This window comes from Pongo pygmaeus, chromosome 4 (genome assembly GCF_028885625.2).
Source record: "Pongo pygmaeus isolate AG05252 chromosome 4, NHGRI_mPonPyg2-v2.0_pri, whole genome shotgun sequence".
Classification (NCBI taxonomy): domain Eukaryota; kingdom Metazoa; phylum Chordata; class Mammalia; order Primates; family Hominidae; genus Pongo; species Pongo pygmaeus.
In genome coordinates, this window is record NC_072377.2 from 35,802,014 (window position 1) to 35,818,784 (window position 16,771).

General features: G+C 36.0%; 1 protein-coding gene across 2 annotated transcripts in view; it reads left to right on the forward strand.

Moving 5' to 3' along the window:
* The window catches only part of SPEF2 (sperm flagellar 2), a 202,500-nt gene that overhangs the window by 74,717 nt on the left and 111,012 nt on the right, over positions 1-16,771 (forward strand). For both annotated transcript variants that reach the window (XM_054487035.2, XM_054487036.2), the window contains 6 exons: positions 5,709-5,928; positions 7,243-7,397; positions 8,949-9,009; positions 10,389-10,450; positions 12,344-12,447; positions 15,146-15,402. In XM_054487035.2, coding sequence (XP_054343010.1) covers positions 5,709-5,928; positions 7,243-7,397; positions 8,949-9,009; positions 10,389-10,450; positions 12,344-12,447; positions 15,146-15,402 — 859 coding nt within the window. The remainder of the gene's footprint in view (positions 1-5,708; positions 5,929-7,242; positions 7,398-8,948; positions 9,010-10,388; positions 10,451-12,343; positions 12,448-15,145; positions 15,403-16,771) is intronic.

Genomic DNA, 16,771 nt, shown 5'->3' on the forward strand with positions numbered 1-16,771 from the left:
TCTCATATCAGAAATTCTGGCACCAACCCAGACAAGCCATTCATAGCACTTACCAAAGTTGACAATTTATATTCTGAGTAAGTGTGTTTTGTCAGATAGTGGGTATGAAAAGAATACTGATGAAAGAAAAGCAAGAACATAGGGATATACTTATTTGTATATGACATAGCATAATTATAGAAATATTGTCAAAAGTGGCCTAAACAAACTTTTCTTACTTCAAGTTATTTAAATAAATAACTCCACTCGTAGACTAAATCTGTTACTAAGGGCCACTTTGTCATATTAATCAAGAGTTAAGGATTAAAAATATAATATGGGCATTTATTTATAAGCCAAAAATGTGACTTGCTCATTACTTAATGATAGTGTAGTAATATTTATAAACCATACATCATCTATTTGACTAAAATGAAAAAAATGTCATTCAAATTAGTGGTCAAATTTGGCCAATAATTTTTAAACTAGGAAAGAGGTCCCCTCCAGAAAATGGTTAGGAGACGAGCTAAATCATACACAAGACAAAGACACATACCTTCCTCAAAAAAAAAAAAAAAAAAAAAAATCTAACTGACTTAAGGCAACCCAGACTAGCAGAAGTTGGCTGGTGTTTCTTAAAGAAATGCAATGAAATATAATGTGTTCTGTCTTTTGTTTTGCTTCCCTCTTTGGATTTCACAAGCACCTATTTTGATGAGGGAGCTCCTTTATCTCCCCAAATGGGCATTGCTTATGTTTCTCCATCCCTGATCTTTGGACTGAAAAGACTTACATTAAGATGATTAGGGGCAGTGATATAATACAAGTGCTAATAGAGTTGATCATCTGAGATACAATTTTGAGGAGACTTATGTGATTAAAAAAATACTAATGTATCTTGGAATTTCTAATTTTCAATATTCCACTATGATTTGACATCTCTGCACTGCTGAAACAATATTTTGGGGTTTTTTGAAGTTTGAATAGTTTAATAAATAGGTTATATGTACTAATTCCAAATAATCTTAAAATATAAATTAAATGTATTTCTATTCTTTGTCTTTGATAGAGTGCAAGTGGAATAATATCTAGGTAATGAAATTATCACATAATCATTTTACTAAATATATTTTATGTGCACTGAAGATAATTTTTAAAGATCCTCAAGTGACTACAGAAAAATACCATTTTACCTATATGTGTATGTAAATAAAAAATCTTAATTCTTATCTGACTTGTATGTCTTAATTATTTTTATTGTTATGACAGAACTATTACAGCAATTTTGGACACTTTAGAAAATACGATAAATCAATATACTAATTTACCCTCTCAATAGTGGTGAATGAGAAGTATGACTCAATCTTTTGGTTTTAGGCAAAATATGATACATCATTGCTTTATCTGGATATCTTTTATTACTATGAATTTGAACATTTCTTTATAAACTCATTGGCCATTTTGTTCTACTGTCAAAATTGCCCATTTATATCCTTTCCACCATTTTTCTGTTATTTTTCTTTTTCTGATTACATATTTTATGTACTAAAATTCTTAACCTTTTGTCAAATATACGTGTATATACACATATATGTATTGCAGATATTTTGCTTTTGTTTTTTGTTTTTGAAGTGTGTGAGTGAGTTATGTGTGTTTGTGTGTGTGTGCTTGAGGATGTGCAGAAGATTTTATTTTTATAGATTATAATCAAACTATCAACTTTTTCCTTTGTGGTTTTCAGCTTTGGTGTTATGCTTGGAAAAACAATCATGGAGCATATAAGTGTTCACCCAAATTTTGATGCTGTTAGATTTCTTGTTTATGTCATTCATTCTTCTGGTGTCAATTTGTTTTTATGAAAGTATAAGGATATCTAACATTATTTTTTCCAAATATGTAACTAGTTATTCAAATACCAGTTGTAAAATAATCTTTCTCTGCTAATGTGAAGTATAATCCTTATTACATACTAAACTTTTACATATAATTAGATCTGTTTCTGGAATCTATATTTTTGCACACTGAATATTCTGTCCCTGCAACTCATTCTTTTCATTACTATATTTTTAAAAAGTGCTTTCATAACTTATAAGGCAACACTCCCATTACTTTCCTTTTAAAGTATTTTTAATGGATTTTTTTTTTTGCCCATTATATTTCTTCCTGCACTTTAACATTTTTTTTGAGATGGAGTCTAGCTCTGTCACCCAGGCTGGAGTGCAGTGGCTCAAATTTTTGGATTTTTAGTAGAGACGGGATTTCACCATGTCGGTCAGGCTGGTTTCGAACTCCTGATCTCATGATCTGCCCACCTCGGTCTCCCAAAGTGCTGAGATTACAGGCGTGAGCCACCGCACCAGGCCCACTTTAACTTTCAAATCATTTGTCATATCAACCTTTGAGTGATAACCAGGGGAAAATGACACTCGCACTTTTGTTGTCATTAAACATTAAGTGAGATTAATTTGGAGGAGAATTAAATGGTTTATAATTTTGAACCTTTTTATCTCACCCTCTATTCAAGTCATTTTTCTTAATAGTCAAATTTGGAAGCTTTCTATATACAGAATCTATACATTTTTTGTTAATTCCATTGATTTTGTCAGCTTTTGCAAGCAAAAAAAATTGCAAGCAAAAAAATTTGCAAGCAAAAAATTTGCAGGCCAAAAAATGGACTCTTGTTGAATAAGCAGGAAAAGAAAATACTCAAAATATAGTAGGTGGCTCAAAGAATCCATAGGTGGGCTCAAGAAGTAGGCTCAAGGTTAAACTTCCAAAGAAAATCACCAGAACCATCATAGCAAAGTCTGACAAGAAAACTGTCACTGTCACCACCACCCCAGAGCACTAGCAGCAGTTCAGGTTACAGCTGCCACTTCTGCACGAGGAACTCTGCTCTTCAGCAGCCACCATTACTTCTAGAGACAGTGCTGCTTCTTTCTTTTTCTTATTTTGTTGCACTGGCTAGAACTTCCCAAATAATGTGACTAATAGTACTCATGATGAGCAACTTTTTCTTGTTCTTGCCTTTAATGGAAAAATGTGTAGTTTATTTTGATTTATCATTGGTCCAGAGAGTGTTAGGAAAGTTATCTTCAATTCATAATTTACTAAGATATTGTTTTATTTTGTTTATTTTTCTTGTATTTTTAAAATCAGAAATGAATTTTGAGTTTTATCAGCTGTTTCTTTGTCAAAATGATCATATGCTTTTTTTTAATTTTAACCTATTAATGCATATAGTACATAGGCTTTCTAGTATTTAGCCTTCCTTGGATTCATGAAATAATTCTTATTCAGTCATGATGGGATAAAGTCAACATCATATACTGGGTATGAGTACATGTTCTGGGATCTGACTGCCTGGGTTCCAATCTAGGTTTTGCCGTTACTCTTTATTATGACCATGAGAAAATAACTTAGTCTTTGCAATACTCAGATTTTTCTTCTATAAATCAGGAAGATAATAATAATACTTGTGTAAGAGTTGTGTGAGAATCGTTTGAGATAATGCATGAAAACAACAGTATATGCTACATAGTATGCAGTCAATGTCAATTAGTATCTTCATTGTCTGTTAATATTATGTTGACTTTAGTATTGTATACATGATTTGTGCCAAATAGTTCCAAGTGAGATTGGCTTGTAGTTTTCTTTTGGGATGTTGTTTTTGTCAATGTCTTTGATATATTTTCTGTATAAGGGTTATATTAGTCTTACCAAATAAACAGGAAAGCTATCTTCTTCTGTACTCTAGAAGACTTTTAAACATTTAAATTTCTGTACAGTGAAGGAAAGAAAACTTTTCTGTAAATCATTAGTGTCTTCAATTTTCATAAGTATAGTTCTGTGACATCTTTTTCATTTCTTTCATGGCTTTTATCTTTTCAAAGATTTTATTTAATTTTATTCATTTGCGCTATCTTAGAATATCATTTATTACCATACAGTTATAAATCCAAATTTAGTATAGTATAGTTGTACCTAACATTTTCTTTTTCTTCCTGCTTCCTACTTTTATTAAAATTATACCATGCAATATACTTCTGTAACATTTGTTACAGATAGTTACAGAGGTATATTGCAGAAATATTATGGAAGTATATTGCATGATGCTATGTTTGGGATATGACTGAACCTGTCACCCAGCTAGTGAGCATAGTTCCCAATAGGTAGCTTTTTAGCCCTTGCACTCTCCCCATCTCCTCCCTCTAGAAGTCCCCAGTGTTCAATGTTCTCATCGTTATGTCCATGTGTACCCAATGTTTAGCTCCCACTTATAAGTGAGAATGCAGTATTGATTTTCTGCTTCTGCATTAGTTTGCTTAAGTTAATGGCCTCCAGCTGCACCCATATTGCTGCTAAGTACAAGATATCGTTATTTTTTATGGCTGTGCACTATTCCATGGTGTACATATACCACATTTTCTTTATCCATTCCACCCTTCATGGGCACTTGGGTTGATTCCATGTTTTTGCTATTGTGAATAGTGCTATGATAAACAGAGGGTACATGTATCTGCTGTTACCTTTTTCCTATTATGTTACAACATTCATACTTGCTATTCTTCTCTTTTGTGTCAAAGTAGTAGAAATTTCATTATCCATTATTAATAAGGATAGGTTTTAGAATTTTATCAATAAAGAGTATCTGGATAGTTTTACTCTGTAATTTATTAATTTTCATTTTTATTTTTACAAGTTTCTTCTTCCTAATTTGATTATTTTAAAATTACTTTTATTCCCTATTTTAATGGCTATTTTGTTTATTTTCCTTCTTTTTTATTTTATTTTTTATTGATACATAACAAACACATGTATTGATGCATTTATAAAATATGTAATAATCAAATCAGGGTAATTGGGATATTTGTCATATTAAACATTTATCTTTTCTTTATGCTAGGAACATTTGAATTGTTCTCTACTAGCTATTTTGAAATATTCAGTAAATTATTATTTACTCTGGTCACTCTACTGATTCATTGAACACTGCACCTCGATCAAGGCATTTTAGGCTAAGGGGCATTTTCCTATGTGTACAGTTTGATCCGACCCCATATTTTTAATAAATCTGTTGTTTTAATGTTCCTTTTAGACTTTATAATCTCAATTTACTCTTTCATACAAGAATTATTTTTAAAGAATGCTTTTCATTTTAAATGCTTATGTTTTTCTATATTTCTAAAATCAACTTCAAATTATATTACATGGAAGTCGGAGAATGTGATCCATACAGTGTTTTTTCCCTCCATCTAATCATTTAATCATTTCATCAAGAAGCCTGAATAAAGCGGGAGTTAAACACGGTAGACTTAGAGATATTGAGCATGAAAATTCTCTTTTATTACTTTAAAATATTATAAAATAAATTTAATACTTGCGTAAGATAGCAGAGAAATGATTACTGTCTTTTATCTGCTTACTGGTGATAACATCAATTTAAATGTCTTAATGTTCAACCTAGATTACAAAATGCCTCAATTTATATGCTCACTTTCATAAGCTAAGATTTTTTAGTTTTTTTCTTTGCTTTTATGTAAGAAGCATTTTTCTGCCCTGTAATATGAAACTATTATTAATGTTATTACTCATTTTTATAATATAATTAAAGTATTGATTGGCTTTTGTTGGCTATAATTTGGATTTACTTTTAACATTTAAGTATTTCATACACCTAAATTCCACTTTTCAGAATATTTCTGTTTATTTGATCGTTATTTTTACAGAACATGGTTGGAGAGTGGGCCTTACCACAAGAAATGGTTGACAATTTACCACCCACCAACAATTGCATACTGGGCCATATTCTTCACAGGCTAGTTGAAAAATCTCTTCCTCCTCGAGCAGAATCAACAACACCTGAATTACTTTCATTTGCTGTTAAAGGATGCTTATTGGGGAAAACATTAAGTGGAAAAACTACCATTTTAAGGTCTCTACAAAAAGGTAGAATTTCTTCTCCTACTCTCCCTGCCATTAGGTCCTATTTACACCGACTGTAGCTGCAAATGTCTATGTGTATAAAAAAACATACAAGAAGCACTGATGATATGTTGGGAAATCTCTATCATCAAAAGTTTTGTAATTTTCCAGGCTATGATTATTCAGCCATAAAAATGAGTGAAATATTGATACATGCTACAACATGGATGATCCTTGACAACATTATGCTAAGTGAAAAAAGCCAGACACAAAAGGTCACATAATATATGAACCCATTTGTATGAAATATCCAAAATAGGCAAATCCATAGAGAAAGAAGTCGAATTATTGGATGCCAGAGTCAGGGGTAGGGGAATGAGGAGTGACAGCAGTTGATTTGGGATTTCCTTTTAGGGTGATTAAAAATTTCAGGAACAAAATAATGGTGATGGTTGCACACATTGTGAATGTCTAAGTGCTACTGAAATGTATCCTTTAAATGGTGGAAGTGCTTAACTTTATGTTTTATGAATTTTGTCACAATTTTTATCTTTGTTTCATTTTTATGTATTTATTTATTTATTCAAGACAGAGTCTAGCTCTGTCGGCCCAGGCTGAAGTGCAGTGGCACAATCTCGGCTCACTGCAACCTCCGCTTCCCGGGTTCAAGCGATTCTCCTGCCTCAGCCTCCTGAGTAGCTGGGACTACAGGTGCGCACCGCCACACCCAGCTAATTTTTGTGTTTTTAGTAGAGACGGGGTTTCACCATGTTGACCAGGATGGTCTCAATCTCCTGATCTCGTGATCCACCCACCTCAGCCCCCAAAAATGCTGGGATTACAAGCATGAGCCACCGCACCCGGCCTTATCACGTTTTTAAAAAAGAAGCTTGATCCGGCTGGGTGTGGTAGCTCATGCTTGTAATCCCTGCAGTTTGGAAGGCCAAGACGGGTGGATCACCTGAGGTCAAGAGTTTGAGATCAGCCTGTCCAACATGGTGAAACCCCATCTCTACTAAAAATACAAAAATTAGCTGGGTGTGGTGGCATGCACCTATAATCCCAGCTACTCAGGAGGCTGAGGCAGTAGAATTGCTTGAACCTGGGAGACGGAGGTTGCAGTGAGCTGAGATCATGCCACTGCACTCCAGCCTAGGCGACAGAGCGAGACTCCATCTCAAACAAAACAAACCAAACAAAACAAAAAAGAAACTTGATCCAAAAGACAATTCTAGTGGGCCTGAAAGACAGTGTTATAGGGCAAAACCAGCACATAAAGACAACAATTTCCATTTCCCAAATGAAAAGCTATTTTTAAAATTATCTTTTGTACTTTAGACTTTCCTATACAGATACTTTCTATTGACACTCTTGTCCAAGAAGCTATCCAAGCATTTCATGACAATGAAAAAGTCAGTGAGGTCCTACCAATTCAGAAAAAAGATGAAGATGATGCTCTACCAGTTCTGCAAGAGCAGATTAAAGAAAGCCAGGCAAGTGTGATTCTAGTTTTCTCTTCTGCACCTAGTACATTAGAGATTTGGAGCTGGATGGAATTTAAAAGATCTTCTAGACCAGAAGTTTCTTCTGTACAGACCCAGAGAGTAAAAGTTTAGGTTCTGCAAAAGTCTAGAGAATAAATATTTAAGTTAAATATTTAGGACAAATTTTAGGCCAAGAGGTAAAATCGAGGATATTATGTGGGTACTTGTATAACAAGAGAGAAAACTCCTGCTTCCCACCAGTTTGTCTGGGTGGACTGTCTTGTGTTATGGGCCCCCTTTGGGTCTAGTAGCCATCAGCTGGAGCCATTCTCCCGAGGAAAGAGCCACTAGCTGGTAAGTGGGAGTGGGTGAAGTGATTGAATTGTGGAGGTTGGGAGGGTGGCATATGATTGTACCAAGAAGTCACCAACTCCTAGACCGAGATCCTCCCACTCCACTTCTGGCAGTTGCTAACATCAATGTCCCCAGTGTATAGTCAGACCAATGCTTGCCCCGGGCAGTGGCTGAGGCAGGTGTTGGATCCCAGCAGGTACAGAGGTAGAGGAGGACTCCTGTCTTTGTCTCCAGTCTCACAGTGGTCAGCTGCTTAAGTGGTGTTCAGAAACTGTATGAAAACTGTCGGCAGGCCTTTGTGGTCTATGAGCTGTAGTATGCTGACACCTGATCTATATTAGTAGATCTCAATTGGGGAATGGCTCTCTGAAAGGTTTACCTGTATCATATTCCCATCAATATTGCATCTCATTTCATTATTGCATGAAGATTCCTGGGGTGGAGGGGTGAATAGGAAAATGTAGGCCCACCTTCAGAATCCTTGATGTAGTCCAGCTCCTTCATTCTACAGAGCACACAGTAAAGACCCTAAGCACGAATTGGTTTGCTTGGAGTCAGAAGGCTTGTCAATAGCTTCGCTATGATTGAGTTTCCAGATTGTAAGTCCACTACTCTTTCCTCTCTCTACCTTATGCTGCCTCTGCAATTGAATAAATTAGCTGATAATCTGATCCAGATCATTTGCATAGCCTGCAAAAATAAATATCATTTAACAGTTAATTCTGAAAATAACTGGGAGGAGTTTTCTTCATGGTGGGTTATCTCTTCTTCCATGTTGTGATATCTTTATATTTTAATCAATAAAGTAATTGATAATGTACATTTAAAAAAATTACCTTATGGCTATGACTGACATCTCTAGGATTGTTCAAGATGGCTTTCCATAAACTTTACCCTTTCCTCAGGTTCCACTATCTTTTCAAAATAGTAGTTGGCATATTTTACATAGGAATTGAAGACCACTCAAAAGACAGATTATATCACAGGTTGCTGTGTATTTCTATAAGTGCAATTATCATCCAATATTGTTTGTTTCTGGAAATAAGAACTTAGGACTGAAACTTTAATCTCCTTTAAAATCATTAATGTTATAGATAAAAAGTATTGTATTTGTTCTCAAACCTTTACTTATAGATATAAAATTAGGAGGATTATTAAAATATAGCAATGGTAAAATCCCTCCCTGTGTGTGTTTTCTCTCCAAAGGATCCACAACATGTATTTTCAGCTGGTCCAGTTTCAGATGAAGTATTACCAGAAACAAAAGGTGAAACGATACTTAGTAAGATCTCAAAACAAATAATCTATTATTTACATTAGAGAGAGAAACAATGACAGCACATATATGTGAGCACAAACATGCTTTCAGGGAAATAAACGGGAACCAAGGGGAGTTTTACATAGTTGTCTACATATGGCCATTTGACAGAGGAAGAAAGATCACTCTTGCCTACAGCTGAGGATAAGATAAAAATTACAAGGCAATCTTTTCAGCCTCCTTGGAATAGTTGATTAGTTTTGCTGCTATTACCAAAGAAGCCAGGATAAATCATCCTCATTCTTCCTGTCTGTGCAAGGAGACAGGCAGTCTTTTCTTGTTCTCACCTGTGTGTAAGACTGTGTGTATGAGTACGGTTGGGGCGCTTTCTACATGCTCCTGCTTTGTTTATTGTATTGCAGAAGGCTGTAGGGGCTGGTCTTTTTAACCTGTATGCACAGTGGTTCCTAAGTTTATTCTCAGCCTTGGGCACTACCAATACAACTAAGTTTCCCAAACATAAATAAAAGTTATCTCCCTTGGGATCTGGGCTGCAGTCCTTCAGATCCTTTATAGAACCATTGAAGGAAAACAATTTTAAGTATTAAATATTTTTTCCTGTATGTGCTAGTGAAGTACTTGTCTTATTAAATAGCTTCCTCGTATTCTAGCATGAAGCCGAGCTCCTCCTCTGCTATCATTATTATTGCCATTACCATTGAACAATGTCCAGGTTTACTATGAGCATACAACACTCCAGAAAGGTTGGACTTTCCTTTCTTAAGAGGACACTATCTGTCCCTTATTCCTGTTATCTGTTTCTTAAGAGATAATTTTAGTTGATTTTTAACACTATTATGTGTTTTATTACATATTTTATTATACATTAGTCTAAGTAATTAAAAACAAACTCTTAAAACTTCTCTTTTTTTTCATAGAATTTAACTTAAAACACCTCTGACTTCTAGAGTCATCTGCTTTTAAGATGTTTATCTGTAACTTGGTAATCCAGGAAAATAAAAGTATAAAAAAATAACATTTTAACATTTTTTTGAAAAACTTGACTGTCTTCTGAAAAGCGAACCCCGACTGTGTTAAAGTTTTCCTAATGATATTTTTATGAGCTCAGATCATGCAGGAAGGGAGCAGGGAAGGGAGGGAGGTAGGGAGGGAGGGGAAACACCAAGACACATAGTGACCAGGATCTTAATGGTGTGAGTGAAGGTAAAAGCTATGCTGTGGTGATTCTATTACTTCCTTCCTCTGAGTATCTCAGGCATAGCTGGATCTGATAACCCTTATGTCCGAAATCTTAGATGGTCAACTACTGCTGTGGTTGTTAGGTGTAAATACCAGAAATTTGTTCTTACCACTTTTCCTATTGCTAGGTGCTAATGCTGATAAAACACCAAAAGCTGAAGAAGTCAAATCAAGTGATAGTTTCTTAAAAGTAAGTATTATGATCTAATTTTAGCTACTAGCATATTAAAACGTGTCATGATTAATGGTGTTTTGGAGTGTCTTCAAATGCAATGAAATTGCAATGTGCTTTTCTTTGGTTTCAAAGTTAATTTGATGGTATAATATTAGCTCACCTGACTTTACTTAGCATTCTTTGTATTCTCAATATTTATATCGAAAGCAGTGGAAATTACTCTTCACTTTTGCCAAGGTAATAAACATGTGCTTTTAAAACTTTTAGACTGAGACCAAATTCATTTCATCTTTACCATTTAATTTATGACTTATATTTTGCTCATACCCTCTTTACCTTTAAATATTTTTTCCAGAATTTATCCTTACTCTTGTTGGTGACTCTTCAGAATTTGTTTATTAATTCCTGAAAAACTGTTTACAACAGTTCACTCACTATTTCTCCTAATGGAAACTAATTGGTCATCAAATAAAATGACCAGACTAAATCAAGGGAATTTTATTTTTTGTATTATATTTGATTTTTTTATTATGCATCTCATCATGAAAAACAGTTTTATAATATTTTAGGTTTCAAAACTGCTTAAAGATAGAAAAAGTTTTGGAAGGATATACACCAAACTGTAAACAAGATGAGCAATGGGAAGGGAAATGGGTTCAGAAAAAGCAGGAAAAGGGGACTTACAACTTTTACTCTGTGAATTTGAAATATGAATTAGCAGAAAGGATAAGTATGTTTTTATATTTACATTTATTGATTTTAAAATCTCACAAATTCCATATTCAATTCAATTCCAAGAGCATACATTGTTTTGTACACTGTTTAATAACTTGGATATATCAGTGAATACAAAAGACAGGATTTCCTGCCCTTATGGTATTTACATTCTAATGGAGAGAGACATAATAAACTATGAACATAGAGATAAATATGATATTGAAGATGATGATGAGTGTCATGAGAAAAGGAAACATGGAGTGGAGCAAGTGGAGCAGGAACACAGGCCAAGGGCAGCAAAAGAGGCACAGTTGGTCACCTTATGACATCGGGCAGGCCTCCTTGGGAAAGGGAGCCTTAAGCAGATTGAAAGAGGTGAGACAACCAGCCCACTGGATCTGGGGAAGTGTTCCAGGCCATGAGAATAGTGAGGCAGGAAGGTGCCTGGCCAGCGGGGCCAGAGCGTATTTAGTAAGGGATGAGGTTAGAGACATGGGTGAGAAAGGAAAAGAATCAGGTCAGTCAGGGCCTCAGGCAATTATTAGGACATTTGGAATAAAAGGGAGAATTTTAGCAGGGTTTGGAATAGAGCCATACCATTTGACATAAAATTCTCATTCTGGCGGCTGAGCTAAGAATAGACTCTAGGGAAGTTCCTGTTTCAGCGATATTGAGTAGCTTGTATTGGACTAACCTACAAATAACAAGTGTAAACACTAGGCAAAATATAAAAGATAATTATTTAAGGGCTAAAAGAAGACAGCAAACAAGCAAGCAGCAAACAACAGGCAGAAAATCTGTGGAATTTGACCATGGAAAGATGAGAACTTCACTGAGCAAGGGCCATGTTTATATGGGTTTTCCCCAGAGGGCATGCCCCTGTCTGCATGGCATGAGTGGCTAGAGCCCAAGCAGAGAGCTCAATCTTTCTGATTTGAGGTATTAGAGAATTAAGTTTGGGGATGCAAGAGCAGCTGCAATTGAAGAGTACCATCTTGGAAGGGAGAGAGCCTCGAAGGAGGAGCCTCAAATTCTGTGCACACATATTCCTGAAATGCTTCCCTGGCTCCCGAACTGTGCCACATGATCAGTGTCATCATCAGAGAGCAGGGTCATTAACGTTTCCTCCAAACATTTGGAATTTGACTTTTAAATTAGCCATCTTCTGTCATTTCTTGTTTATTTTCCCAGCTCACTACACGTGCTCAGCTTGGTGCAAAATCAGAACAGTTGCTGAAGAAAGGAAAGAGCATTCCTGATGTGCTGCTTGTTGACATCATGGTAAATGCTATTAAGTATGTATTGCATTTTTCTTCCTCTCATCTATTTAATGTATTCTTTATCACACAAAGATATATAAAGAATAATACGGATTTTTTGTTTTAATATCTCATACATTTCACTCATCTGTATATGAAAATATACAGCAATGAAAAGATAGATATATTTTGTGACTTACATGCCTGTATTCCACTTCTTCTCCTGTACCAAGCTTGACTTCTTTTACCCAGATGTGAATACAGTCAGGTTCTATTACCTGTGGGGAATTTAATGAGAAATTGAGTAATTGGAAAAGCCAAGGGAAAGACTCAATTGTGTGGTCACAGACCACGGGGAAAAAAGAAGCCATAGAGACTTGGCTGACAAATGTAATAGAGAAGGCCAGCAGACTGGAGACAACTGTCAAAAAGCCCCCTAAGAAAGAGCTGCGGACAACTTAAGAGTAGGTGAGGAAGCAGAACTGAGTAGTGAGATGTGGGATGTGGAAACAGTAAGACCAAGAGAGATGAGGAAGGAGGGCTGAGAGTTCTACTCTGCATCTGGAATGGACTTCCCTTAGTGTTTTCTTAAAAGATGACATTAAAAATTTAAGTTGCTTCTCAATGATGATATGTCTAGAAATCAGATCACAGGGCTGCCCAGAGCTAGGAGGGGCCTCACTCTAATAGTTGTAACATTTCCCAGAAGTGGCGTTAAAGCATGTTTCAGCCATGGGATTCTTTGCTTCTGCTCCAAATAAAAAATGTATATGAAAAGCATCAGATATAAAGCAGTTCTTCACTTTAGTTTCAGTGGAACTGAAACCTCCACACCCCATCGTCAGAACTCCATTACCCTCCTTCCACCACCAACATCTTCACTGCTCCTGAGGCTCCTCCAGATGACAGTCATCGTGTGAAATCTTTGATCCAGTCTAAATCTATCGCTTTTCTATACGGAAAGGGAGGCACATGACAGTTCAGTGAGGTGCTCCAGTTACATGTCTGGCTAGTGGTATAGCCCCAGCCAAAGTCCAGGTCTTCTGACTCCCCATCATCTCATGTCCTCAAACTACAGCTGAACAAGGGTGGCCCTCACCTCCCCTTTCCTCTGAAGTGGCTCCTGTGACTGTCGGTGGAGGAAGGAACTCAAGGAAATTCTCTTTCCCATCTTAGGCCAATGAATCAACAAATTTATTCTATGCAGAATGCTTCACCAAGCTCTGGATGAGTTATAAAACCAAAATGAAGTCTTCTCCTGCTCTTAATAACCTAATGAGAGAAATATAGACAATGACCTGAAGACAGCTTGATACTGTGGAAAGATAATTGGATTTGGGTGATTTTTAGTTTCGTGACCTTGAACAATAATGAAATTTCGTTTAACTTCTGTTTTCCCCCTCCTTCCTTGTTACACTATCAGAAGGATCACATGCAGGCCCCAAAGTAGACTCAGAAACCTTTGGAAAGGGGATTCCATTGTTTAATATGAGTTCTGACAGAAATAAATGAAATTATACCTTTTAATCCAAAGGCCAAAGACACAATTTTGCATAATTTAAGGGCTTAGAAGAACAAAGTCGAAGTTTATGCCTTTCTCACCTTGTTTTCCAGCTGCAAATTAAAACAATAATTATTCAACACCCATTCTCTAAAGAGGACACTGTGCTGAGTGCAAAAACCCAATTGCACTTCAGCATCCTATAATCTAACTGAGGTTTTAAGAGACTCACTTGAATTTGTGTTAAGCAGAGAAATATAACCACTTGCATGGCAAAGTGAAAGTCAGAGAAATTCAGATCAGGATACTATGACTCTATACAGGCTTGGGTGGGATAGGAAGAGCTCTCCAGGTTGGCAGTACAAGTATCCAGTATGTGCTAAGCTCTGTGCTGAGTTTTTAAAATGCATCATTTCAGTTCATCCTCACAACTACCTTATGAGGTATGTTATGTTACCCCATTGTATAAATTAGGAAACTGAGGTGCAAAGGAGGAACAATCTATGAACATAATATAGAAAATGCAGTTCATACTCATGTAACATTGAGGAGATGAGTTTGTTTGAAGTAAATGGTGCAAAATTGTAAGAGATAACAAGTTATAGAGAAATAAAGTGTTGATATGGTTTGACTGTGTCCCCATCCAAATCTCATCTTGAATTGTAGCTCCCATAATTCCCACGTGTTGTGGGAGGGACCTGGTGGGAGGTGATTGAATCATGGGGGCGGGGCTTTCCCGCGCTGTTTTCCTGATAGTGAATGGGTCTCACAAGATCTGATGATGTTAAAAACGGGAGTTTCTCTGCACAAGCTCTCAATTTGCCTGCTGCCATCCATGTGACTTTCTCCTCCTTGCCTCCTGCCGTGATTGTGAGGCTTCCCCAGCCATGTGAAACTATAAGACCAGTTAAATCTCTTTCTTTGTAAATTGCCCAGTCTTGGGTATGTCTTTATCAGCAGCAGGGAAAAGGACTAATACAGGTGTGGCCAGTTAATTTTAATGTGTTAAAGCCTGTGGAATAGATTTGGAGGGCAGCAAGTATCCACAGAAGTATTTTAAGCAAGGGAGTGATTGTGGCACATCAGTAAACCTAATCTTTTAGCTATGAAGTAATGAAATTCATGCAGTGGGAAGTTATTGTGGAATTGAAAGAAAAAGGAAAGATTTATCATAGTATTTCCGAAGTACTTGTGTCTAACAAAATATTCATGAGTTTTCCTGTTTCAATTTAGCGAGATACCTGTGAATCAAGACTGGATCCTAGATGGTTTTCCAATGACTTTAAACCAAGCACAGCTTCTGGAAGAAGCTCTTACAGGCTGCAATAGAAACCTCACAGAAGTGGAAAGAAAAAAAGCACAAAAATCCACATTGGCTATTGATCCTGCAAATTCCAAAGAAATACCTCTTCCCTCTCCTGCATTTGATTTTGTCATATTATTAGATGTTTCAGATACTTCCTCAATGAGTCGCATGAATGATATTATAGGTAAGCTGGACACCTTTTTTGACACTTTTTTTGGTGGGAGCCATTTCATGGAGGGTGGAAGAGAGAAGGAAGGATTGCAGTGTATTGAAGTGTGAGTGGGAGGGACAGAGATAGAGACTGAGTGGAGATAACTCCCAAAAAGTTTATCTCTGAAAGAAAAAAAAAGAGCCATGGTCACAGGATATTGGTTACTTTTTAATTTTTTTTATTTCTCTATTTATTTTAGAAAATGGTCCATATATATATATATATATATATATATATATATATATATATATATATGAAAGAGCTCAACTGATTTTTTTAGCTAGGGAATTAGTGAGAATAAAGGTTGTGTATTTTTATTCAAAGATGCCTACCAGCATAAGTCTTAAAAAAAATGATATCATTTAAGGCTGGTACAGCTAAAGGACACAGAAATTGGAGTTGTTAAGAGGCAGGGAGAACTTGAAGTGTTCATTCATGCAGTTTAGGTTTGCTAGAAAGCATAAAGTGAAGTCAGAATAATGCAGATAAATTTGGAAAAAAGGAGGTAGGAATTTAGGGACCGGATGCTAGTGAAGAGATTCATCAACTATACAGGAGTGCTAGAAAGTTTGTGATAGGAGTATAGGTCTTTAGGATTGCAAAGATGGAGCCATTCAGGGTGATCACAAAATTCATTGGCCATGGTACGGAGTACCACGAGTGAAGGGAAGGGGAAGGAGCACTGCCTGGGGCTCGGGGGTTGGGAGATTGGAGAGAGAGAGGAATGCTGATCCATGCACTGAAGTCCTGACAGCGGCAAGGTAGCGACCATGAGATGGTGCATGGGCATCTCCCAAGAAGAGCACTCCCACAGTTTTCTTCAGTCACCTGTTCCAATGTGATCCTTGGGTTTTATTAATCATTTTAAAGCATTATTCTGTGTTCTAAATTCATTTCACCTTGTTCTGTTATGAATGGAGATGAAGAACAACTGATTACTATATCCTGTGAGAGTTCTTCATTTGCTTGAACTCTATTAATTCACTATTCAATGTTCTCTTGCATTGAGTAATTCTAATTTCTTTTAATCTAGTTCAAGGCTTTCTTTCCTCTTTATGATTTTTTATTTATTCTAAATTGGTGAGTATTCTGGACTTTGTACCATTAATCCAGAATAGGACTCAATCAGAGCTGTTGAGATTGGTTTTTTTGTTTGTTTGTTTTTGGTCTCTTCGGGTCTATTCCTTTATGTCTATTCTGCAGGGAGATCATAAAGTCTAGAAAGAAACAGAATAATTTTATTGTATCACATATAATATCAAGAAATAATTTTTATGCATATTTGATGTTCCAGCCACCTTGTTCTTTCATCTTAATTTTTACATCACCGTGTTCATTTTTC